This window comes from Megachile rotundata, chromosome 7 (genome assembly GCF_050947335.1).
Source record: "Megachile rotundata isolate GNS110a chromosome 7, iyMegRotu1, whole genome shotgun sequence".
NCBI classification, from domain to species: Eukaryota; Metazoa; Arthropoda; class Insecta; order Hymenoptera; family Megachilidae; genus Megachile; species Megachile rotundata.
In genome coordinates this window covers 18,139,685-18,164,267 of record NC_134989.1, presented here as the reverse complement: position 1 = coordinate 18,164,267, position 24,583 = coordinate 18,139,685, and the positions used below count along the sequence as shown (strand labels likewise).

Here is a 24,583-nt window from a genome sequence, read left to right as displayed (position 1 = left end):
ATGTATAAACTAAAAACCAACAAGTGGAGAACCTCTTCTTTCTATGCGAGACTAGTTTCCCTAAGGAACCGTATAGTCTATCATGCTTGTCGATGTATTTATATTCAGGTTGAACGCAGACTGGTTACATTTCTAAAGTTTGCAAAAAGTTGGACGATATCAAGCCAGTAACATTGAAAACGGTGATTATGCATGTCTAATAGTTTCCAAGGGGAGGTCCTTGGCCTTAGAGACGCAACGGTGTAGGACGTACGTGAATGAATCTCCTTTCCGCAGTGACGTCATTGGTAGCTATTAGTTCATCGAGTACTCGATGGTAAAAGCGCGATCTATGAAGGTGCGCACGCGCCTTTCAAAATGACCTGCGCGACGCTCAGACTCGTCAGCAGCGACTCGACGAAAGCTCTGTCGCTATTCTTTCGATCATAATTCGATTTCTTCCGAGACTAGTCGAGATGCGACCGCGGTATACATCCGTGGAACATTTCTGCAGGAAAATTGAACGGCTACGAAATCGCAATAACATTTAACGAGAGGGTCGCCGTGAAAAGCGAACAAAAGTTCGTCCCAGTATGTTCCGGTGTGCTGTGTGGATGGTATGGTGATCGAAACTTCGAATAACGCATTGCGTTATTTTTTCGAGAATAAGAAGATCCTGGAAGGTCTTCGTCGAGTTACGCTGACGTTATTCGTCATTTCTATGTGTTTAAGCATTTCGTTTCCGATTGATCGATAATCGTGAATTAGGTCGCCCACGAGTCGCGCCCCGAAGAGTGGAAACACGTATAAAAATCGTGAGGGTGAAAGAAAAATCTTTTAGTTGGTGTTCGAACGATCACCGGCTAACACGTTCGACGGTTGTTATAAGTCTTGAGCGACGGTGACGTATATGATGAAATTACAGCTGCTTGTAATCGAAACGGATTACTGCTGGAGGAAAGCGTTGCTTAGGTAAGCAAGTGATCGCGGATTTTTACCAAGCCACTTATGCCTTTAACACTTGTCTGTAGAGTTAAGCTGATTTAGTGGTATTTTTTATAAGTAGCGTATCACGTAGAAATCAAAATATTTAAACTCTTAAACCGTTCAATTCCCATTCAAAGATATAATAAATCAAATATTACCATATAATTGTTCTACTAACAATGTCAGAAAACGAATCATTTTTCATCATTTTCAATCGTCTTCGACAGATTTTGATTGTAACAGATATCCGTTCCATTTTTTGCATTTAAATACATTTTTGTAAAGATAGAATGATTTTGGTGTCTTTTTCTAAGCATGCTTTTCATAACTTTTGTGATAGTTATAATAGTTTTCAAAAATAGTTTTCAAATGTTATCGTTGAACCGACATGTTACTTTCATTATATTTCCGAATTGTTTAAATATGCCGCCAAACGTTGCGTCGATAATAGCAAGCGATTAGCAGCAGTCGGTAATAAACGTCAATTGACTACGACGATCGCCGTTACGTGCGTGTTGCTCGAAAAAATTTTTGACCCATACGAGAAGAAATTGTGACGATGATTCAGAACAGTTTGAGTTTCTTAGTTTATTCCTTTGGTCCTTGTTCTTCTCCTTCGTACCCCTTTAACTGACGCCATCTTCAATTTTGTTTTCTTTTTTTTTTTGTTCAAGTGTCACTGTAACTGTACGATACAGTGGATCTCGTAAAAATGTTGTGAATACAAACAGTGAGTGCGTTGAATGAAAAACGAACGGTGCATCGTCTAAATTGAAATGATACAGTGGTCGCGATATGAGTTTGCGTCGTAGATCTAATCTTCAAGCATCCCTGAAAGATTACAAACCAGAAAGGAGTCAATAGCCGTCCAAGTGTCCATGTAAAAGTCATTCAATAGAATTCTTCCTCTTTGAAGTATCGTTGGTTAGTTTATGTGTAGTTTTGATACATGTGTTTCGTCTTTCTTGTTGCACCATAATTGTATTGTTCGATCGAAGAAAATCGAGTCCTCATTTGTTGGTTATGTTTCTCTGTTATAACCGTCTGCCGTAAATCGCACGCTTCCCTAGTACGTTTTTGATTAGTGTTAAAAATTGAAAATATAAGTAGTGATAGTGTACGTAGAAATAAAATGCACAAGTTAAGATTGCCTGTCAAGGTTGAATTGCCCAGTGCTTTAACAAGGTATGGTGATATTTGATCTAGAGTTATTGATATTGTTTTTATTTTAATTTTTTTCCACATTACAATGACTACGTACTAATACAGAGATTCCCAAAGTGTTGGTCCGGATGTTTTGGTGGAACACCAGTTAATTTTTAACAGATCGCGTTAACTTTGAGACTGTAAAATTTCAAAATTTTAAGATTTTTCGAATTTGCGCTTTAAAAATTTGGAAATTTTTAGATTTTAGGATTTCCGGATTTTTAAAAATATTTAAACATTGATTTCGATAGATAAAAGTTTGGGAGGCCCTGTAGTAGTATTTTTTTATATATAATTCGATAACGTTGTAATGGAACGACACGATTTTCTTTTGAATACGTATTCTGTTTAAAAATTCGGCAAGATGTTAAAATAGCTGCGGTAGTTACAATACGATGCCTCCCCGTTGCACTATCGAGACAGTTAAGAATCGAAATTTTTGACATATGATACCGATCCAATAAATCATTTTGTATTAGTTCGAATGTTTTTATGTACTAATTACATGTTTTGTGTATGTATGTGTATGTTTGGTTGTCTTTAAATTTACAGATTTGAATTTTGTATATTTTTGAAGCTATATACGTTATCTAGTAAGCATGAAATCACCGCTTATAGTAAATTATAGTATGAAAATTTACTAAATTGAAGATTTCATTTCATTTCGTCTACGTGTAATTTCATGAAAATATACTTATGTGATTTTCAGCAACGTAATCCGATCGTCTGATATTGTCAACAATTTTTTTGACGATTTCATTCAGATAGAATTACTTTTCTAACGTTGTATGTAAAATGTTTAAGAGTGATTTCAACGTTCCAATCTTTAGCAATTTCAAAAATAATAAACATATGGAATTGTTATCAGTAATGACGTGATTATCGAGTATAATTATACTCGGCAATGTCTGGAGGAACAGCTAATTCGATTATCGCTTCTGAGATAGATTGTCTTTAAAAACTGCTTGACCGGTTGCATCTGTTGCTTTTGATAATGACGACCATCGGATTAAAATTTTTATCACTAAATCTACAATCGGTACGTAAGATCGTAGAAATCACGATGAAAATGTTATTGCGGGTAATCACAATATTTATCTTCATATATGTATATTAAGATACACAGAAACATTACCAGTGTGGATTTTATGCTGAGAAAAGATTTCGGATTGCGGGTTAATAGCCCATATACGCGAGGAGGCGATAATTTTATTATTATCATAACAATTTAAACAAATGCTTGTTCACTGCTAATTGAACTACGGTAGTTGAAATTCCGTCATTCTTATAGATAGCAGCTAACCTTGGCAGCCATAAAAACTAATGCAAACTACAGGACCCTACCCATTTCTATGTAACTACCATCGTTCAGTGTTCCTTGTTTCCTTCGATACGTCGAACCCTTCCAGTAGTTTCTCAGTGGGTTTCATTGGCGAGGAGGTAGTAGGAGTGTTTATCGTATGTATCGTCTCTACTACGATATAATAAGGTTGTATATGAAACTCGCGTCGAGTGGAGTCCAGTAAAATCGACATTTCCGGGATCGTATGTCGTATTCTGAAACTGGGATTTTACAGTTTCCTAAGTGTCGGTAAAATATAACGTAATGTCGAACATACGAACTGTAGTGAATTTAAATGTACGAAAAAAACAAAATAAAGTAAACGCGTAACTGCAAGTTTCACTCGGACTAAGGTATTGTGCATTGCGCGTTGTTTGGAGCGAGTGATTGATAGTCGTTCGTGGTCGTCCGTCGACGGTCGAAGGGCGACAAGGTAAAGGCGAGATCCCACCTAACCACCTGTGTGTGCTTTCGAGTGCGTATGCGCGTGCTTGCGGTTCTTCGGGTACACGTGCACTTAGCTAGTTTGACCAGAGACCAGTACGAGCTCGACGACTTAACAGCTCGTATGCGCTACGCGTCTGTTAGTGTATTTTTGGCGTCGTACTCTTATACGAGCCGTTGTAGATTCGGACACTCGTTTGACCAGTTTAAATAAGAATAGTGTTAGCGAGGATAAATCGCTAGTCGCATCCTGACCGTCTAGTACGATGTGTCGTGTCGCAGCCGCGTTAGTAACAATTAAGATATCGTTGACAATGTACGTGACGGGATAATAGTTTATGGTTTTGGTGATGCATTTTTCCAAATACTGTCGGTAATGTAAATTGTGCAGAAATCGAGTGTGGCTGAGCAATGGTAGGCGCCGTTACGTGATTCGGACAGTTTTTGGCGTCGCACCTTTCACAAGACCTTGATACGGTCGATTCGGATTCCTTGGTTTCTTCAAAATTGCATATTCGTCACCGAAATTCTGACAGTTTAAAATTTCATCTGTGTCGAAGCGTGTTACTGATTGTTCATGGAACGGATCGGAATGACGTGGTGAACAAGTTAAGAAATTTGCTCGGTACACTATTCAAAACATCAACAAGTACGTATCTTAAATGAAATTTTGTTCAAATGACTGTTATCCGATTTAAACGATTTTCTTTCGTATATGTGATTTCGTATTTACCGAATTCCAACTTGCAGACATTCTCTCGATATTTACCCGCAAACCATTTACCTTATAACCTTCGATTTCATCCGTGTCGTATACACATTAAGATTGTTAGTATTACAAAAAGATCATTTCCTAGAGATAATCAGTCTTGAACATAGCCAGATCTATTTTTGGCAAATAAGTATTATTATATCTGACCCTTATGCGACGATGAAAGTGTTCATTCGATAAACGCGTACTTTTATTATTCAACGTATTCGCATGAAATTTATATACATAGATCACGTAGCTAGCGTACTCTGCGCGATTTTAGGATTTTTAAAACACGATACGTTTAAATGTTGCAAACAGCTGATTGAAAGTCTAACGAGGCACAAGCGGTTGACGATTGAAAACGCGTTGTCGTATAATTTATACGTTCTTATGTATTTATTAGGAGATATAGGCGAAGTATTTGTGCAGCATTGTTTCTTGTAAAATGGTTGCGTCGCTGTTTACCAGTGCACCTACCATAATGCAGGTTGTTCTTTCTTTCTCCCTCTCTTGCTGACTTTGTGCCTGTCTCGGTACATCTTTTCGTCTCTTTCTCCTTTTCTCTTGCCTACTTACCGAACATCGTGACTTTACAGTGTTTACGTTGCACTCGAACATGAAGTCAGTGCAAAGTGTTATTTTGTTGGACGTGTAAGTAACCGTGAATAGATTTTCGTTACATTTTCTATTTCATGCGTAGTCGTTGCTCGTGCGATACGTACATACATATTTAAAGAACGTGTGCATCGAGCACCTTCATTTTTCCTTTTCTACGAAGGAATTTATCAACGTTGTTCGCGCGAACGCATCGATTCAGTTTTCTTGACGTGTTCTCGCGCGTAATAGCGTACGAACGATTACTCGGTTATGGTTTACGTAAGAGAACAATTATTTTCTTGTTTATCGAGTTTGTTGCGTGGGAAGAAAAATTGTTTGACAACGGTAAAAAGTGCGCGATAAGCAGGTAAAAAAGTAAATTACTTTGTCTGTACTATTCCTAATGTAGCAGCTAACAATTAATGATCGTGTTCGAGTTAGTTTCGAGTTAAATCCAGCCTTGGAACACGACTACTTCAACAAAATTATCGCGAATGTTCCTTGCATTTTCTGGATGTTTGCGCCATCAATCGCCTGCTCCGATAGAATTTTCTTCGGATCGAACATACAGCGAAATGAAATTTTTCTAAAGCGAACTGTGATCGATTTTTATTTCGTCTGGATCTCGCGACGCGTGCCGGAACGTTGACAAACGTAATCGATCGTATTTGTTCAAGCATTTCATACGCGTTCGTTCCTATAATCGATGAAAATTATTAGCATCGATTTATTTGTCCGGGTCAATTGATCGTGTACTAGCTGATTTTTCCATTGGTCAGAAAGTAATTTCTCGAACAATGCTGCTCGTTCGAAATAGCGTCTATAAGGCATGGCGAGAATCGATATCCTCCACAATGTACGGGAAATTGAGGGAAAGTTCGGATTATCATTAATGCAAGAGAAACAAGCTAATACAGCAGGGTGCCCGCGCCTAAGTGTGACAGCGCGATATTTCATCAACTATTTATGATACGAAAAAGTGTTTATTTGGAAGGATAAAATTTCATTTTTTAATGTTATTAATGTGGAAGATGTGAAAAGATATGATGGCAAAGTTTCGTTTTTTATTAAGATTTATTTGTATTTACCCGAGTTTTATTATTTTTCGAGATATAACGCTTAGAAGTTTACTGATTTTCAGCAGAGACGTCTCGATTTGAGTAGTAAATCATTAAAACGGTCTTATTGTTGCGGTAAGTGTCGCATGTTTGACGCTGCCTGTCGAAACCGATAGCCGGGAATTTACGTTTTGAACGGCGATTCTTTCCACGTTTCTTACTCTTCGAACCGTTGCCGTTCGGACCGTAAATTCCCGGCTATCGATGCCGGCAGGTAGAGTCAAACATGCGGCACTTACCGCAATAATAAGACTGTTTTTATGACTTACTATTCAAATCGAGACGTCTCTGCTGAAAATCAGTAAATTTCTAAGCTAATCTCACCCTGTATGTACAAGGTTCGTTTAATTCGTTACACGAGACTGTGTACACTAAGGGGTGACTCAGATGGTGTGTTACATCATTGATTATCATTTAACGGGATCGCATCGTGAAAGTATCAATTAAAAAGTCAATCCGTCGAGATAAATACGCTGTTTCGATAAAAAAATATAACTATAATACATTTTGGTTAGGTTTAGGAAGCATAACTTCCTAGAATTCTACATTGCTAGTAGCCGATAACAGAAAACCCCTATGATTCTAGATCTCCGTTTACGGGAATATAACGACAGTCTGTCGCGATGAAAAATATTTCGAATTTCATTAGTGTTTATGTATTATATATTTATGTGTACAATTACTTTAAATTATGACTTTATTGTGTCGTAGAGTAGATGATATCTACAATAGTATTCAATCCCCAGTACGTATAGTGTTTATAAATAATCTGTTTATATTTTATACCTAGAAAATTTAATAAAATCGTTAATCACGTTATAGTCAAATTTGCTTTCTAAATCGTAGTACATAATAAGAACAAAATACTGAATGAAATACGAGACGAATCAAAATCTGTAGTGAAATATTCGTCTAACTCTTTTAATTACTGTAGAGCGTGGATGCAGTTGTGAGTCAGTTACGAGGAAGGAGGAAATGAGTCACGAGTTGTCTGGGACGTTTATTCGTGACGTAAATGCATCTCTTCTAACCAACGTCAAGTTTTCGCGGCTTTCTCGCGATCGTCGTAACGATGACGTTTACTCTGACCACGAGTTTCATGCATATTCCATTCGTCGCTTAACTGGTACACACTTTCGTTCGACTGCATTCCAGAGTGTATCAAAGACTTTTAGTCGCTAATACAACTGTCGATAACGTTACAGATCTATGCTTTGAATATAACGCAGATATTTTGTGGATAAGAACGAGCGATCTCAATAGTTCGATCGATAAATTTTCAAACGTAAAAAGTGTTATATTTGTAAATCTCTTCAAATACAGTGTATCGATGGAAAATCGATTTCTCCATAAGTTCGCATTTTCTTTAACGGGAGTAGCGAAGGATAATTTAGCTGGTAGCAGCGAAAGAATATAACGAAACTTATTCGACTTATCGAAACTATTCAATGGAAAAAATGGAACTACTAGTTTGTTTTTGTAACCAAGCAACGTTAAAAGATAACCGCAGCGGTAAAATATTAGCTTACCTCCCTCTTCTCCTCCATATACGTATATAGTTCATTTTATCGCTACGAAAAGCGCCACGAATATCGCGATAAATATTCATAATTTCGCGCTGTTTCCGTTCTCGAAACGGATTAGTCATCAGATTATTTCATTCGTCCGATCGTTTCGTGGTACGTAATAGTCTTCCGCTTCTTTTCAAGAAGTTCGAATTGTTGGTAGGAAACGTGAAAGGTGTACGATCGAAGTTTCTATATGTTTTCTGCTCGTATAACGTTGATAATATCAATTCGTGGAAATTCAAGGTGATTGTACAGTGGATCGGCGCGATAGCGATTTATCGTTTGTTAGGCATTTCGAGGCGATAAGTTGATGCGACAAACCGAACCGTCCAGTCGCGTTTCGTATCGTGTTCATGCATTACTCGAACTGCAGCGTGTTCCTTTAGTAATTTGTATTTCTTCCCTTCTACTTGCGTTTCTTTTCTTCTCATTTGAATGTCGCCTTATCTAATCTACTGTAATTGTCTCTGTTGTTTGTAGACACCGGCCGTCGAAGTGTTAAATCGCTTTCTCCCGGTACCCTTGATTAGGCTCGATCGAATCATCGAACGGGCGTCGGGCGTCGGGCGCCGGGCGCTGGGCGCGACGAATCCACGTGCTCCAATCGTTTCGAAGGATGATGACGATGCATGGATATCGTTGTTAGTTAACTCGATGAAACAAATTGGCTTCGAGCGTTGTTCCAATGGAGGCCGTGCGAAAGAAGTTGCATGCAAAAATAACCGAGACACGGTTGTTTGGTGGTTCGCGTAACGATGAAAATGAGATGCTGCAATTGAGAAGCTGCTCGGAGAGGAGTGTAATTGACGTTCCATTAAATGCAGAACTCGATACTCGAAGGTAATTGAGGTGTACACGTTGATTTTGAAAAAAAAAAGAGCCTCGATAAGTCTGCCATCCTGCATGGATGCGGTTTGATCAAATTATTATTTAGTTCGAGTTTAAATTTTAAGCGATTTCATAATAAGTACATTCAAATATCTAGTTAATTAACGTAGATTTATTTTCCTTTGGTTAAGTGGACATTTTATAGTTAAGTGCTCCATTTGTCTATACTTTTTTACAAGCTTGGACAAAAGGTTTTTCTTCAGGGACTTCGTTCTTTCTTCTTAAAGTTTTCTTCGTAAAATTTCTTACACTTGCCTTCGGCATCCCTTTGTATTTTCCTAGGTTATCCTCGGTTATTCCTAAACCTTTTTGGTTCTATTAATGCTTTTCCATAAATTTTTCATAGAATTTCCGAGATCCCTTGCAATTTTTCATAATATTCTCTTAGGCTCCTGCTACATAGTGGGGAGTTCCTATCCTGGCTTTCGCGTTAACCAAGAGAAGCTTATGTTGCACTCGTGTATAAGCGATTTTCGGCCATACACGATTCAATGATCCCACGCGTTATTAACCTGTTGCTAAAGGATGCACGACTACGCGTCGGCATACCTTGTATAGTATGTAGAAACTAGTGCATAATAAATAACCGGTTGTACGATTACAGGGATTTAATGTTCTTTTAACGTCTGTCGATGACCATTTTGAAAGGCCAGTTCGATGAAAACTCGTGCGTCAGTTGTTCGACTTCGATGTCCGATAATGACACTCGTTCCTAAGGAATGTAGGTTTCTCTGGCTGCGTTATAGTAAAAGTATACAGGCGTTCCGAACGAAACGTACGATTTTAATTTTCAGAATGTTTGCATTGATTCACGAATTCGAGCAACGTCGATGAAACGAGAGTACCAGACCTGGCTTGGAAACAATCGGTTGCAAGGCTTTGTTCGGGTTTCTACGGAGAAATAGTTGACCTTTCCTCTAAGAAGTTAACATGGCCCTGGAAATATTGCTGGCTTTATCGTATATGCGCGCGCCCCTTTTTCCGCTACAATTGATTCATTGAAAACGAATGCTTGGAAACGTTCGTGCACGATAAATTATAATCTTCTAACTTGTTTTGTCGTTACACTTTGCAAAGATTTTTCTATTACACAGAAACTCGATACTTTTAAAGAATGTTCGCTTGCACTTTGTCGTCCATTTGCACTTTTCTTTATAATCTTCACTCTTTTTTGATGCACCTACATTTTAAACGATTGTTACGTTGCAACGATCGTCCTGTTGCTTTCACGTTTCCTTAAATTTTTTACAAAATAATAGTCGTAGGACTTCTAAGCTGCTGTTCGATGAAATACCTTGATCGAGTTTCGAACAGTCTGAACGATCATAAACGGATCGATAAAATCACATTTTTATCCGCTGCTGAATCGACAGAATAACCAAGCCGACGTTTCGTTCTATGTTCTTCTTAACAATTTGCTAAACGCATTAGTATGAATTCGAGCTTAACCCTAATACGAACCGTGTGTGATTATCGTACAGGGACTCTGTTGGGAAACCTCACATCGGTAGACAATAATTTCTTTGTTGTCCGATGCTCATCGTTAATTATAGCTACGAGTCATCATGTTCGTTTGCGGTTCGAATTCCACGATCCAAAAGCTTTTTTCATCGAACCGATTAATTTGACGAGGATTCCGATTTCCTCGATTACCAAGGAACCGATACCGAGAACATAGATGCTTCATTGAACTTGAAGTCGAAATCGGTTATACAATATTATCGCGCGTATTTATATTCTTATTTACTTTTTATAATTTTTATATCGTCGCGCGTTGTATCTCTGTTTGAAACATTTATTACGTTTGAATCTCTTCTGCAAATACGCATGTTGCAACACGGCGCCGATGTTGCACTTCGAATAGCATTTCATGGGCGTTTAATACATACAAGTCTGAGGCGTTTTAGATGCACGTATTTATCGGATAGTGATTTATTTTATGAAGTTTATGCAACGTTCTCGAAAAGCGTGTTAGAAAAAAATTTGTTTGTGCATATTTATAAAAATACAATGTTATTTGGTCAGTTATTATACAATAGATATTACGTTTTATCAGTCGGAGATTAGAACAAGTATTTCCCGTGAATTCTGTTTATAGTACCGGACATGACTTAACTTCTGAAGGACGGAAGCGTTGAAAAATATCAGCTACAAGCCGGAAACTGGGTCAGTTATAATCCAAGAATTTTTCAGTATACCTACCGTAATATTCGAAACATCGATATCAATATACGTACATAATTGAAATTACCAGAAGAATTTAATTCTTCATTGTTGAAAGTATGTAATTCAACGAAAGCGGGAGCATAATGCGGTATGATTTTTTTTGAAACGTTTCAATGAAAAGGGAGGAAAATATTTTCATGCTTAGTAACCGGTCTGTTCGCGATTGGCCTTCAAGAAAATCGTGGTACGAAAGAGATTGTAGGAGATACGAAACGAGGATAAAGATGTTGAAATTAATTCCTTGCTGCTTTACATCGAGGTAAAATTTAAGTATACGCATGACTAAGGGTAAGCAACGAGTTACACGCATCTCGTATTAGATGTTTAGAAAATTTCAATTTCCTTATTTCCAAATGTCTGAATCTTCGATTTCAGAAATCCAGAAATATTTAAAGTTCGAAATTTGAAAATTTCCAAGTTGCTACCCATTCCGATGCTCGCCTATATTCTTCGTAAATTCTTCGTAAATATAAAGGTAGAATTGACTATCGTAAAATACAGAATAAGTAAAAACGGACTGACGAAGGCTATTGTAGAGAACGTCGAAGGTAATTGTGGCAGGTCTTGTGGGAGGTTCCATCCGTTAATACAGGGATGTGTGCCCATGGAATGATTGTTCAGCTGGGTCAAAAGGGTCGTCGGTCCGGAACGTTGCGACGCCAGGACTGTAGAGGTCTCGTTATCGAGTAGGGCTGTTTATCGAGTTAAGTTTCGAGTTCTGAATAAAACAACCCGCGTAAATGGAAATCTGTCATGGAAGTTCATGGAAAAACACTGTCGTTGTTTTTCCAGGATTCGGGAGTATCTATACGATGCCGACGTTAAATGTTCGCTACGGGTATAGGTCAGAATACTTGTAAGATATCTGCTTATCGTACTTCACGATGGCATTGAAACTAAATATAATGTATACAAAAAGATTTAAAAGGAGTCGATTTACGATAATAGTTATTAGATTTTTCGATCGTTCAAAGGATCTAGAGGGAGGAGAAAAGGGCTTTCGGTTGCTTTAGGTTGTTTCGTCGAACGACCTTATCGTGCTCTCTTCCGTACCTCTAAGAATCGAAACCGAATGACGAACGAATGTAAGTACGTCCGACACTCTTCTAACGCCGTTTGCATTTATCGTTCTATTCGACGCAGAACGCAAGATCCGCCTACAAGGAGTCTCTACCTCGATGCAACCCACGCATTGCATTTCTTGATTCACATTTTGCGCCTCGCGATCAATCAACAGAAGATTCTTTAGAATTCTTTTTCGTTGTCAGCGAAAAAACTGGCAATATGTATTCGATATTTATTGGCAGTACTGAAATATTAATACCGTATCGACAATATACGTATGTCTATTTATTCTTAGAATCCTGAAACGATTGTGCCAGTTCTTTCGTTTATTTCGTCAAACATGGGGTAATGACGCATAGGGAGTTACCTATATGTATAGAACCGATTAAATATCTCACCGCTTGAAGGTATTTCTTTTTCGTCTCTACGGCGTTTCCACTCGTGATCGCGATCGCAGGTATTATCGGCAAAAGAGTGTCTCTGCACGTTCGCCAAACTTTCCACAAACGGATATGTGCGGTGCCTCGGCCATTTAGGATTTTAGCGAAGCCTGGCCGCTGCCTTTAAAACGCGCCCCGTCGAGTACCCTTAACACGATAACCTTTTGCTCGGCAGCCGATGATAACTAAAAGTAGAACGTGTTATGTTGGCTGCATCGTTGAGCGTCAACGATCCGGTTAAACATGGACTGCTCCAACGTTTTATCGAACGACCGACGCGAACAATAAACTCGCCTGGCCTGATTTTTGCTCCGAGATCAGATGAAAAAAGAAGATAAAGAAGATTTCCTTTCGACCGGAAAGATTTCCGGTTAGAATCTTGTATCATCGATTGAAGAGAAATCACGGTATCACCGTGACTCGAAATTCCTCGATTGAACCGTATCGCGTCTATAAATAATCATGCCCGATCCGCATTCGAATTAATACTCGCAACGATCCATCGTGTTGTTCGTTGTTCTTTGTCCGGTGCCAGTTTAATTGGAAAGTGCGAGTGCAATTGCTTCTTATTTTTCATTCTTCCAATTTTATTTTAAATATATAACTACTCTTCGCTCGGTATGGAGATTAAACATTTCGAGGTCCCCGTCTTCCGATAAGAGTGAGAATCTTCAGTTCAATCGACATTATATTAGTATTCGGATTAAACGCATATAGATAATATAACGAACTTATGTAATATATTTACCGATTAATATTATCATCAAGCGATAACAATCATAGTTATTTTCAATACAACAGACAGCGCGTTCAATTTTGAAAGATGAAAAATACGGTATTACACGCAATAGTAATGTTATTGACGAATAACGAAAATGCCAAGATAAACTTCATACGAGATAATGCCAGGAGTTATTCGTTATTTAAACATTGATGCACGAAATGCATCGAATGTAACGATAGATTTCGACTTGATCGCTTTATGTAGCCTTGCATCACAATGTACATCGTAAACGATTCCGATGTATGTAACAAACATTTCGCTCCGGCGCCGTAAGCGAGTTACGTAAAATTGGCACGGTATTCAGTGTGTTAATTAAGCTCGAGTCGATTTAAAAAACGCGCATTGACACTTAGACACGTTTAGTGTACAGTCGATTACGAATAACAAATCAATGGCATCTAACAAAATAAAAATCAGCGATTTTCTCGTAAACGATGTTTTGGTTATTGTTTATTTAACTCGATCATTGTAAACGTCGAGGCAACTCCTGTCCGTACACTCGTTCTTAACCGAGTGTTCTCTACCTACCTTGCTTCCGAATCTACATGATCATTCACGATCTTACGCAGTCTAATATATTGATCGGATACATGTCCGTAACATTATCTTACGTCCGAAATCCTCTATCGAAGATATAGCTCCTTTCCATGGCAAGGTTCGCTGCTGTTTATCGCGGTATAAGAAATCTTGTTTCTCGTAATTTACTTGTTTCGATAAATTGACTCTTTCGTACCAACGAACGTCTTTACGAATCGCGTACACTTATGTATACGTTCTAGAAGAGTAAATATCGAGGTATTAAAAGCGTACATGCCCGACGAGCGGAAGTAAGTAACGGTGGTAGTATGGGAGAAGCCCAGAAACGAAGCACGTTCTGTTTGGGACGAAAGGGTTGGGCAATTGATCGGCTCCTCGCTCGACGAACACTCCGATCCGCCACGTTGAACGGTAAAGCAATTGCGAATGATAGTCGCACCGTCTTCTGTTCGCAGGATGGTATTGGACCCCAAGGTCACGAGTCTGCATAGTGATTACGGAAGCTTCGATCGAGCATTGGGCGCCGGTGAGGGCCACGAGAGGGACGTCGAGGCGACGGTTGATGGAAGCAGCAACGGGATGGCACAGTCGAGCGACGTTTACCAACGGCAGCCGTTATTACCTGGTGCACCGACCAAAGGCAAAGATAAGTGGGCCGGTGTCGCGTCCGGTTCCGACTATTACGTTGACGACGAAGACGAGAAGATCGACAGTCTCGGCCGGCATCCTGGCATACCGAATGGATCCGGAAATGGTGTCGTTAAGCTCGACATACCTGCTCCCTTACGGGAAGAACCTCGTTTCCCTAAAGAGAAGTGGAAAACGTTTCTTGGTAGGGATCATCATCGATATCTTCTTTTCATTTTCGATCACCCCTATGCGTTTCTCTGTTTCGGCTTTAACTGTGTTTTAGGGCACGTCTCCAGATGCCATAATCTTTAGTAGCTTGGAAAACTGTTCCAGGAAGATGGACGAGCAAATAATTTCTTTAATAGTTTCAGCAACATCGTATACGCGTACGCTAACGTTCGGCTAATAATCGCAGATTTTAGGATCAAGTTACCTGTCTGCTACTACTGTCAGTCTATCGTTGTACCTTTTTTCGACTAGGTTCTCGAGTACGTTCTGTTCACACGGCGAGGAGGTATCCATCGAGATCGAGGTCAATGCGTGACCTGGTATTTCGCTACAGATCTACACGGAGGTTGCTCTAATACGGTCAGGCTCGATCGTGTGTTCTTGAACGATCGAGTCATTAGAACCAACTCGTGTTCCGTTAGTCACTTGTTTCTCAACCGGATTGTTGTCCGACAAAATTTCTTAACATTCGCGACGATACGAGAAGTCCGATAGTTCACGATGCAGTCACGACACGATTCTCTATGTGAACAGACTTTCGTTTTTGTATGAAATGTCCTTCGTCTTATCCATTTCTATATCTCTACATAATTTAATTAGTTATAAGAATCTCCCTGTCTGATAACTCTGTAATCTTAATAGATCGCAGACACTGATCGATAATCAAGGATATAACAGAAACGGGTGTCATTTGAAAACAATCGATCATTGGCTTTATTAATCCTTCCTTACGTCATAATACAACGGTGTCACTTTGTTTTCAACGATGTATTCTATTATTATTATTCGATCACAGAAAGATGCGTCTTGGACGAGTAGATAGATAGCATTATTTTGGCTCGTGATGCATTTGGAAGAATATATGTAATTTCTTCGAGTCCGTCGAGAGAATGATTCATTCACCTTACTATGTATATCGCGTATACAATATCAAAGATACATAGACTAAGGATCGTTTCACTTTCTGTTACAGCATTTTTATTTATGGTCGTGAACTTTATACTGACCACTGCGTCCCTCGCAATGGTGCACGAGCGAGTCCCCGATCGGAACACATACGGTCCGCTTCCGGATGTCGTGTTGGACAATGTCGCCGCTCAGGATTGGGCTCTCAACGTATCAGAAATTTTGATTATGATACTGTCTAACTCAGCGATGGTTTTTATTATCTTTCATAAGCATAGGTATGTGTTACGAAAGCACGATCGACTTTAAAAGTATACTTCCTATCGACTTTAAAAGTATATTTTCATTCTTTCAGATTTATCGTTGTTAGGCGAATATTTCTTTTGATGGGGCTGCTCTATATGATGAGAAGCATCACGATGTACGTAACGGTACTGCCTGTGGCTAGCAAAACGTATTTTTGCAGTCCGAAAGCGAACAACACGAGTCCGCTTCTCGTTACCAAGAGGGTACTGCAGCTGATTTCAGGCTTCGGCTTGTCTATAAACGGCAAGCACACTTATTGCGGGGATTATATTTACAGCGGTCACACGGTCGTGCTTGTACTTAGTTACCTGATTATCAAGGAGTGTACGTATCAATTGTATATCGTCTATCTTTCGGTTATACTATTTATCGGTAGCGCATAAGAATCGTCTGAAAGGATAATTAAAATTGCAGATTCTCCGAGAAGATGTCAACTGATACATTGGTTAGCTGGTATTACTGTTCTTGTCGGGGTAATTATGGTTTTGGTGGCTCACGGACATTATACCGTGGACGTCCTTATAGCATACTACGTAACTACGCGCTTATGGTATATTTATCATACGTTAGCTAATAATTCGCATCTTAAGGTAAGTTGTGTTTTCATGCCAATGCTTTTATATTAATAATAGACAATTGTCGTAGAATTCATTATACATGCTACATCCGGAGATACGAAAGAAACAACGCGTATATTCGTCGGATAGATATCGCGACAAGTAAATGTTCATATCGATAAACCAAAAAGAAATAATTCTGAAATTTTTTCCAGCAATACGAACCAAACAACTTTCTGGCCCGACTCTGGTGGTTTCCTATTTTTAAGTATTTCGAGAAAAACGTGGGCGGCACGGTGCCACGACAATACGATTGGCCTTTACCCTGGCCTCGACGATTCCTTGCCAAGCACCCTAATCGGGACAGTTAATGTCTGTCTTTGATTTCGCGATAGAGGCTGTCAAACAACGGAGTTACTTTTGTTGTCATTTGTGTATATATATATGTATATATATATAGACATATATGTATACGTACCTAGGCTTACAATGTGAAGATAAAGCTTTACTAGAAAATGGTACGAGAAACGAGGACGATGCGTGTGGTACAAGCTTTTGATCGGCGTTTGTTTCGAAGCTCGACGAAAGTTTGCGGTGTTCACTTCCTTAAAGACGAAACAAAAGAAAAGAAAAAAAAGCAAAAATAGAAAAAAAGAAGAAAAAAAAACTAACACATGAACGATAGTGAAAAAAGATTCTTGTATCGTCATGTTCGTTATCGTCCATATGCAAAACCTATTTTTTTCTTGATTTTGATACGACTTATACATAAGATATAAGAAAATAGATAATGGTAGTCTGAACTTTAGTCTCGCAACGGGAAAGAATTCACTTGTTGTTAGAGGGAGGTATCCGAAAGTTACCAACAAATTTAGTGTATAAAAATAAATGCTAGATATCTCTATTTTCAGATACTCCGAAACGCGAAATATTTAGGTATATAACAAAAACAAATTTATGCTGTATCGCTAAATGAAGCGTGGAAACACTCAGACGTCTTGTTGAAACGTAGTGATAACGATGCGGAGAGAAATCGTTTTATAGCTCTCTTGTTTGAACAACGACTCGGATTGGAAAACAATTACTAAAAAGAAAACTGCGCTGCAAATTTTATTTTTAAACAAGTGACATTTTATTTGCGGCGAGACCTTCCTCTGGCCAATCTTTGGAGCGTCTTCTAATCTTTCGACTTCCAAGATACCAAGACGATGTCGTTCTTTGATATTTGTTACACTGCGGCATGCCTTATTCCGACGAAAGTCAATCGAATGCAATGCAATTTTTTAACCGCTTCAATTGGTCAATTATCGTCGTTCGTTTCTCTAGCTTCGTTTCATAGCATTCCCTCGAAATTGATACTACGCTAATTATTTTATTGCGGAGAAACGTTTAGAAAAGAGAATTGGCCCATAGTTAGAAATAAAACATTTAATCGTGCAATTTCGTGGGACCAAACACAGAACAATTGGAAATGTAATATAGCGATCGAGAGAGTGATTGTTTTTTAACGAACAAGATTAATAGCAGCGACAATAGATACGCATATTTAAGACGAACACAGAATTAGTCACAAATGCCGATGTTCTTGCTCTAATTCGTAGACTATGGCTGTTGTTACACGCTGACGTATATTACATCGTGATGTGTTCTTCTCTTCGATAGACTTTTCTTATTGAAGGTGGTGCCGCGTGTTCGATTTTTAACTAATACGCGCGATATGCTAGGCATACGTTATGCTAAGCACAAGATGCTGTCGTCGGTGTAACTAGGTCTTTTGTCTGGGGTGGGCTAAGGCGTAATAAAGTCGCTTTGGAAAATTGGTAATTTGGAAATTTAGGGACTCGAGGATTTAGAAATTTACGAGTTTGAATTTTTAGAGAAAATTAAACATTTCTAATTTGTCGTTTAAGAAGGGCTAAACCCACCCTCGGCTTTTCCTAGTAACACCAATGTATGCAGTATACCAATGAAATTCGTGTGATTCCTCGGAATAAGGTCGTCTTTTAATTACACACACACACGTACATACATACACGTACATACGTACATACATACACAGAGAGACACGCGCATACACGTAACACGTACACACACACACCAGATGTTGTCACGCATAGATGCGAAAATGGAGATGTGAATCGTGCGAAGAAAAACTATCGCGTTACACGTGATGAAAAAAAAGAGGAAAAAAGGAGAGAACGAAGGAAAAAAGAAAATGCATTTTCAAATTGTCAATTCTTCGTACGATTTCCTCTTCCCCTTCTATCATCTAACACTATAAAATTCGTAACAATTCTATTCTTGTCTCGCGAGCGAGCGCTTTTCAGTTTCATCTTCATTCGAGCTACATTAGCACAAAACGCTTTTTTATCGTGAAAAGAACGTTTCAATGAATCTCAGTTTCTTTCGAAGGGAAGGAGGATGGATGATGAACAAATAGAATGCGAATGATTCGTGTATCCTGTGAAACCGTTGAGCGATGTTTGTGAAATTTGTGCATAGTTTAAGCAACGTTAACTACAGCGATTTGTTGTATTCTTCTGCACGCACGATTTATTGTTTATAATTGGGTGCAGAAAGCTCTCGTTATTCGTCGTATCTAGTTGACGCACAAACGTGCGTTTCCTGGGATCGATTAAACTTGTAAATCAGCGAAATAAAACAATGGAAATGTAGAAATCAGTCACGGCAGTGTCCAGTTTTCCGCTTTTATTTTTCTTTTATGAATTCGACGGCCGAACAACGAGCAAGTAAGAGGAGATCGAGCGAAATCGAACGAAAACTGTGTCGAGGAAACCAGGCGAATAAAGATATGAATCTGTTGGCCCTTATTACATGGTAATTAAGTCTTTTTCCGTCTGTGATGATTAACGAAGAAACGAAGAATCATCGTTACGACAGTTTGCGTTCGTGATACTAAAACGAAACACGACTGCGAAACGATTCAAATTGATGTTATGCCGATCAAAGTTACCGATATTTCCTGTTAACCCTCTATGGACCATTTCTGCTTTCTGTCGCGAATTATTTCTGAACGTAATTAAAGATTAAATTTGTTTTCTATTTTGCGATGGTGCTATAAACAGAACTGACGCGAAATCGGAGCGCTGCAAGTTTGAAATGCTTCAAGCTTGAAACGCACATAAATTTTATTAATATTTGTATTAATATGATATTATGCATAGAGCTTCGCAAACAGTATAATAGATTTTTCATAGATTGTGAGGCTCGTTAACACGTTTGATCCGAAAGTAACAAATGCGCAGTTCACTGCCTATCTAGGTTGTGTAATTATTACTCATTGGGATCTAAACGTGTTGAAGTATGAATTGGGTGGATGTTTTGAACCAGCCTCACATCGATGCGATTATAAACAATTAGTTCTTCGAACAACTAATAATCCTTGAATGACAGAATCAAATTTTGAATTCGTCTTTGCCCTCATCTGCTAAATTTCATACTATTTTTTTTAGATATTATTTTCCCAATACATGAAATATCTAATTTTAATGAACGTACCGTTGTATAATGTTTCGTGGATTCGAGTCAAACAATTGACGCGGTCACTGTCAGTCGAGGATTAAGGTAACGATTAAATAACATGATAACGTGCATAGTGCAATGACACCTGTTGGGCTATAGAGGGTTAAATGTTCATAGATGCGTGTATCGAATATATATACATAGATATGTATACAACATATATTTTAATAAGATTAAATGTGGTTCGTAGCGATATATTTCTTAAGTAACGACGCAGCGTTCGATGTATTATCCAAATGGATCGTTCAAACATTATTTTGGAATGTGTGCAATGAGTATTGCACACCGCGTAATCATAGGGAGGATGATGCAGTGCGTGCGATTATTATAGTTGTTGAGAAAAGCTGCGGGAGAGCATCCGAAAACAAAAGCGTTTTGAAAATATGTATACATAGTGTTAGCGTTGATCCTTTCCCTGAGCGGGTACGCTACGAACGAGCGCCACGAAATAATTTCTGACACGCTGTCGAAATAGAGATATTAATAACCGCGTCAAATCGCAGCCAAAATACGAACGTGCAAATCGTGCATTATTCATGTTATGTGCGTTAACACGACGTGCACATCGACCTATGCATTTGTACGTATGGATTCATGCCAGGAGAAATAAATGTTACAGCAGTGATGGGCAAATCATTTGCCCACTGAAGGGTAGTAATGTGCGAGTGGCATGTAGCGATCGCGTATAAGATAGTTCATAAATTTAGAAATTCAAGGATTTGAAGGTTTAGAAATTTGAAAATTTAAGAGTTTTGGAATTTATAAACTTGGAAAGTTGGAAATATGAGAATTCGAAAAATTCGAATGGGCTGAGGAATTGACCGTTTAGAAATGTGTAAATTTGAAAATTTTGTAGTTGCTCATCACTGTTCTCTACGCACACGATGAACGGAGAATATGTGCTTTTTTATGACTCAAAGGGCCTCGTCACTTCATACAAGAAGATATATCGAGTAGATGGATATAAAACGAGGAAAAAGAAAAGCAGAGCGCAGAAAATATTCGTCGCGTTATATCGATTCGGAACAACTAGAAAGAAAGAAAAATAAAAGAAAAAGCCGAAGTACATTATGAACACGCGCCCGTAAATAACATACTGTGTATGTGTATTTATATGTATATACATAACATATATATATATATTGTATATATATATATATATGTATATATATTTTTACTGTGTAGATATTTTTTGGTAAATTGTTACAATAATCCTATTAGATCAGGTTAAGCGTATACATATAACATATATATGTAAATACAAATACAATAATAGCCGAAGAAAAAGCTTCTCATAATCGCCGGAGTTTTCTCGTCGGGAACGAACGAACGAACATAAACGAAATTTTGTTACCGTTTCAATGAAACATTCGACTCCAATGGTTATATACTATATACACATATAGCTTTTTCAATGATTAGCGTCGTGTTTCTTTCTTTATGCCTGTTCAATTACCGAGTAATCGTATTCTTTCTGTAAAAGAAAACGACTGGTTACTGGCACGCGTGTAACTTGGTTTCCATTCTCCGATGCGAGCACATCATATTTTGTACATAAAGATAAAGATGTTACTCTGTTAAAAAATGTCTTCGACGATTGTTTAATTAAAGAAACGGGGTTTTAAACGTCGATATTACATTGCGCCAGCGTGCAACAATGTAAAGACGAACTGCAAGTTGTATTCGATTTTACTTGATACTACTCTATATTTATAATATTTATTACGTTTTTTCATATGTTGGTGTAATAAAGTTTAGGTATATACTTTGCAACGCTCGCTTTAATGTATGTCTCCGACCTACAGGATGAATGATCATTACTCGCCTTTTGTCTCTTGTAAATTTCTGTAACGAAACTTACGTTATCGGCCTTTCATTTCCATGATCTCTCAGTAAAAGTATCATGAGCACAAGTTCATCATTTGTTGTCTATTGCCTTGTTCCCGTTTTTCTTTTTTATAATTTATCGTAAAACACGAACGAAGTATGTGTACATGCATATAATGTGTCGGTCATAAAGCAGTAAAATATACCGAATTATGATTGAAAGTAGTTTAACGTTCTACCGCTAAATGGCGCGACGAGTATCTTTTTTTGAAGTATATTGTCTACACAATGATCGTTAACGGTTCAAATAAGTATAATGGAAAAAAATATTGTGCAAATCTTGTGCAAAGTCTTAAAATATTGTGATTTTTTTTTTGGATAAAGCATAAAATTTGGCGATATTCCGAAAACGGATTTAGTTGCCTCGTTCGTTTCACTGTCCATCGCTAGATGGCACAAGTGGCACTGTTTTCTGAAGGGCGCATTAATACGAAATAAAAAGATTTAGCGAAACAGCAAAAATGTTTTTAGACAATAGAATCCAGTGTAGAGCCTTTCAAATCTTATGACGCTAAATTTTCACACATTGTCCGTGATTCTACTTAACTGCATACGTATCGAGCATTTAGGATAGAAGACGCGCGAGTAATGTCGGTACTCCGCCTTTATCGTGTTTCGTAAAATATTTAACGAAGTTGATAAGACGTTTAACGATAGGAAGAAAAATAAACGTTTGTTCGACGCGTAAAGATCGAAAGCAATGAACCGTTCTATTATTTTTGTAAATCTTTTATACGTATTAGGGAATCCGAAGAAACGCGTCCCTCTAGACGGACATAGCGAATCTGTTCGCAAAACGTTGCGATGGCATCCGAGATGGTTTTCAAGGTGACACGGACCTTGTATCGTAAAAGCAGCGATGTGTACGAAAGGTGATCAATAACCGTCAATATGCAGGACGACGTTTTAATAAGAGTGTAAGCCCGAGATCCTAGGGCCCAGTTTATGACTTCGCGACACAGGACGTCACTTCGCCGCTCTTACTGCCTGCTCTTTATTATCATTCGTCCCTGTCTTTTCGACGTTTCTCTGTCACTCCTTTACCTCCCTCGTCGCTCTACCCCTATTCTTCTCCCACTCTCGGTCACTCTTCGCCGTTGCTTTCTTCTCTTCCGTCCTACTTCTCCGTCTTTGTCTTCTCTTCGACTCTCTGGCTGTTTTCACGCGAATTTATTATTTATAAAGCCGAAGGAGCTTGCGACTCCTCGGGCGTGTTCCGACTTGGTCGTCCGACTTGCAGCCTCCCAACAAAATTCTGCCACAGTTGTAGAGCCTCGGTCGATTCGTTTCCGTGACGCTGCGTCGTTTTCTCGTTCGGAAACGTCGTTGGTGTTGGTATCGATCAAAGCATGTATCATAACCGACCAGATGTATCCCATCGAAGAATCGCCTTATCTGTAAAAGCTGGATCGAAGCGAAACGAGTTTAAGTTAACCTCCGGACTGGTCGATTATGCTAAATGTATTTCTCGTACCGCGATGCTGATTAGATTATTAGTTAAAAGCATCGGATTATCTGAAGTGGCGACATATGTTCGACATTTCCGGAAGTCGACTGTTTCGAGTGGCTCGCACGCGGCCGCTACATGGATGTTACTTTTTATCAGGAACTTCGATAGACGAGAACGCTTGGCTCGAGTACAGAGCGCAGTACGCGTAACGTCACTCGCGCTCGTTTCGATAGAAAGAATTTTCAATTCGGAGTCAACCGAAAGACAATGCGCGTTTATCGAATAAATAAACAGCGAAAGAAAGAACGATGCTCGTTACTCGTTTGTTTTCGCGAAGTTAGCCTCGATTATCTTGGTCGAGAAGGAGACAAGCCGATTCGTCGCCCCCTCTAGGGCTTCGACTCCGTGAACGCTGTGAAGCTTAAAGAGATAGGATTACTCGCGATTCGAAATTTATTTACACCGGCCTTAATCCCTATTATAGCCGCACGCGTAGCCCGAGGAAATGGCCGAGCAATTTCGGATTTCGACTGCCGTGAGATGATGGATCGCCGTTTCGTAGCCGGGCGCTGATGATACCTCGCAGATGTAACCTCCGCACCCTTTTCGGGACGGAACCACTTGCCGGTGATTATCGATTAAACGCATGCACGTCGTAGCCTCCTCTACTCTGGCCTCGCCTCGATTTTCCTTCTAGTTCCCCTTTCGTTTCTTCCTTTCTTTCGTTCTTTCTTTTCGTCTCGTTGCATCGCTTTCGTTCCGGGGCCGCCGACATCTGGCCCGCGGCGCGCCGCTTCGCCCCGTCTGTCCTCTCGCGTTCGCGACCGCGTCGCGTATCGCTGTTTTTAAATTCGATCTTCGATCTTTGTCGAAAATTCGACCGGCAAGTTCGCGGTCGTACCCACGGAAGCAGCCTCGATGTTAGCCTAAAACTTGAATCATCGCTGTTGTAACGAGCAATCTCGATAGGATTAAAAGGTTGTTTACCGAAACGGAAAGCCGGGGAGTTTGGGTTTACTTGGCGCAGTCGACACAAGCGCATCCTGCCGGCGCGGTGCGGTCGACGGCTTCCTACCGAATGCGTACATGTTCCTTCAGCTGCTGTCGTTGCGCTGTGTACTCGAATCAATCGTTTCCATCT

General features: G+C 39.1%; 1 protein-coding gene and 2 long non-coding RNA genes across 19 annotated transcripts; 1 reads left to right on the top strand and 2 right to left on the bottom strand.

The window, feature by feature from the left end:
• Positions 1-436: 436 nt before the first annotated feature.
• On the top strand, positions 437-19,244 carry LOC100877638 (phosphatidylcholine:ceramide cholinephosphotransferase 2). Of its 17 annotated transcripts, none has more exons than XM_012297477.2 (7): positions 1,511-1,846; positions 8,476-8,835; positions 14,391-14,767; positions 15,767-15,977; positions 16,055-16,329; positions 16,420-16,595; positions 16,778-19,244. In XM_012297477.2, the coding sequence occupies exons 2-7, from the start codon at positions 8,681-8,683 to the stop codon at positions 16,931-16,933; spliced, it is 1,350 nt and encodes a 449-aa protein (XP_012152867.1). In that variant the 5' UTR covers positions 1,511-1,846; positions 8,476-8,680; the 3' UTR covers positions 16,934-19,244. The 17 variants fall into 17 exon arrangements, with proteins under 17 accessions (XP_012152869.1, XP_012152867.1, XP_012152863.1 ...); XM_012297473.2 differs by having other exon boundaries at positions 1,511-1,890; XM_012297472.2 differs by lacking the exon at positions 1,511-1,846 and adding an exon at positions 1,904-2,151.
• On the bottom strand, positions 1,613-3,624 carry LOC143264869 (uncharacterized). The gene is made up of 2 exons (XR_013038835.1): positions 3,535-3,624; positions 1,613-2,310 (listed from the first exon to the last, which is right to left on the bottom strand). It is a non-coding gene; the product is annotated as an uncharacterized LOC143264869 (long non-coding RNA).
• Positions 18,487-23,759, bottom strand: LOC143264872 (uncharacterized). Its single transcript, XR_013038838.1, has 2 exons — positions 23,467-23,759; positions 18,487-23,396 (listed from the first exon to the last, which is right to left on the bottom strand). It is a non-coding gene; the product is annotated as an uncharacterized LOC143264872 (long non-coding RNA).
• Between the last annotated feature and the right edge of the window lie 824 nt (positions 23,760-24,583).

What these genes read in the sequence shown, in the direction of transcription:
- LOC100877638 (XM_012297477.2), top strand. Translation starts at nt 8,681, where the DNA reads ATGGAGGCCGTGCGAAAGAAGTTGCATGCAAAAATAACCGAGACACGG. An exon ending in GCAGAACTCGATACTCGAAG is followed by an intron (nt 8,836 to 14,390) that starts GTAATTGAGGTG and finishes TTCTGTTCGCAG; the next exon opens with GATGGTATTGGACCCCAAGG. An exon ending in ATTATCTTTCATAAGCATAG is followed by an intron (nt 15,978 to 16,054) that starts GTATGTGTTACG and finishes TCATTCTTTCAG; the next exon opens with ATTTATCGTTGTTAGGCGAA.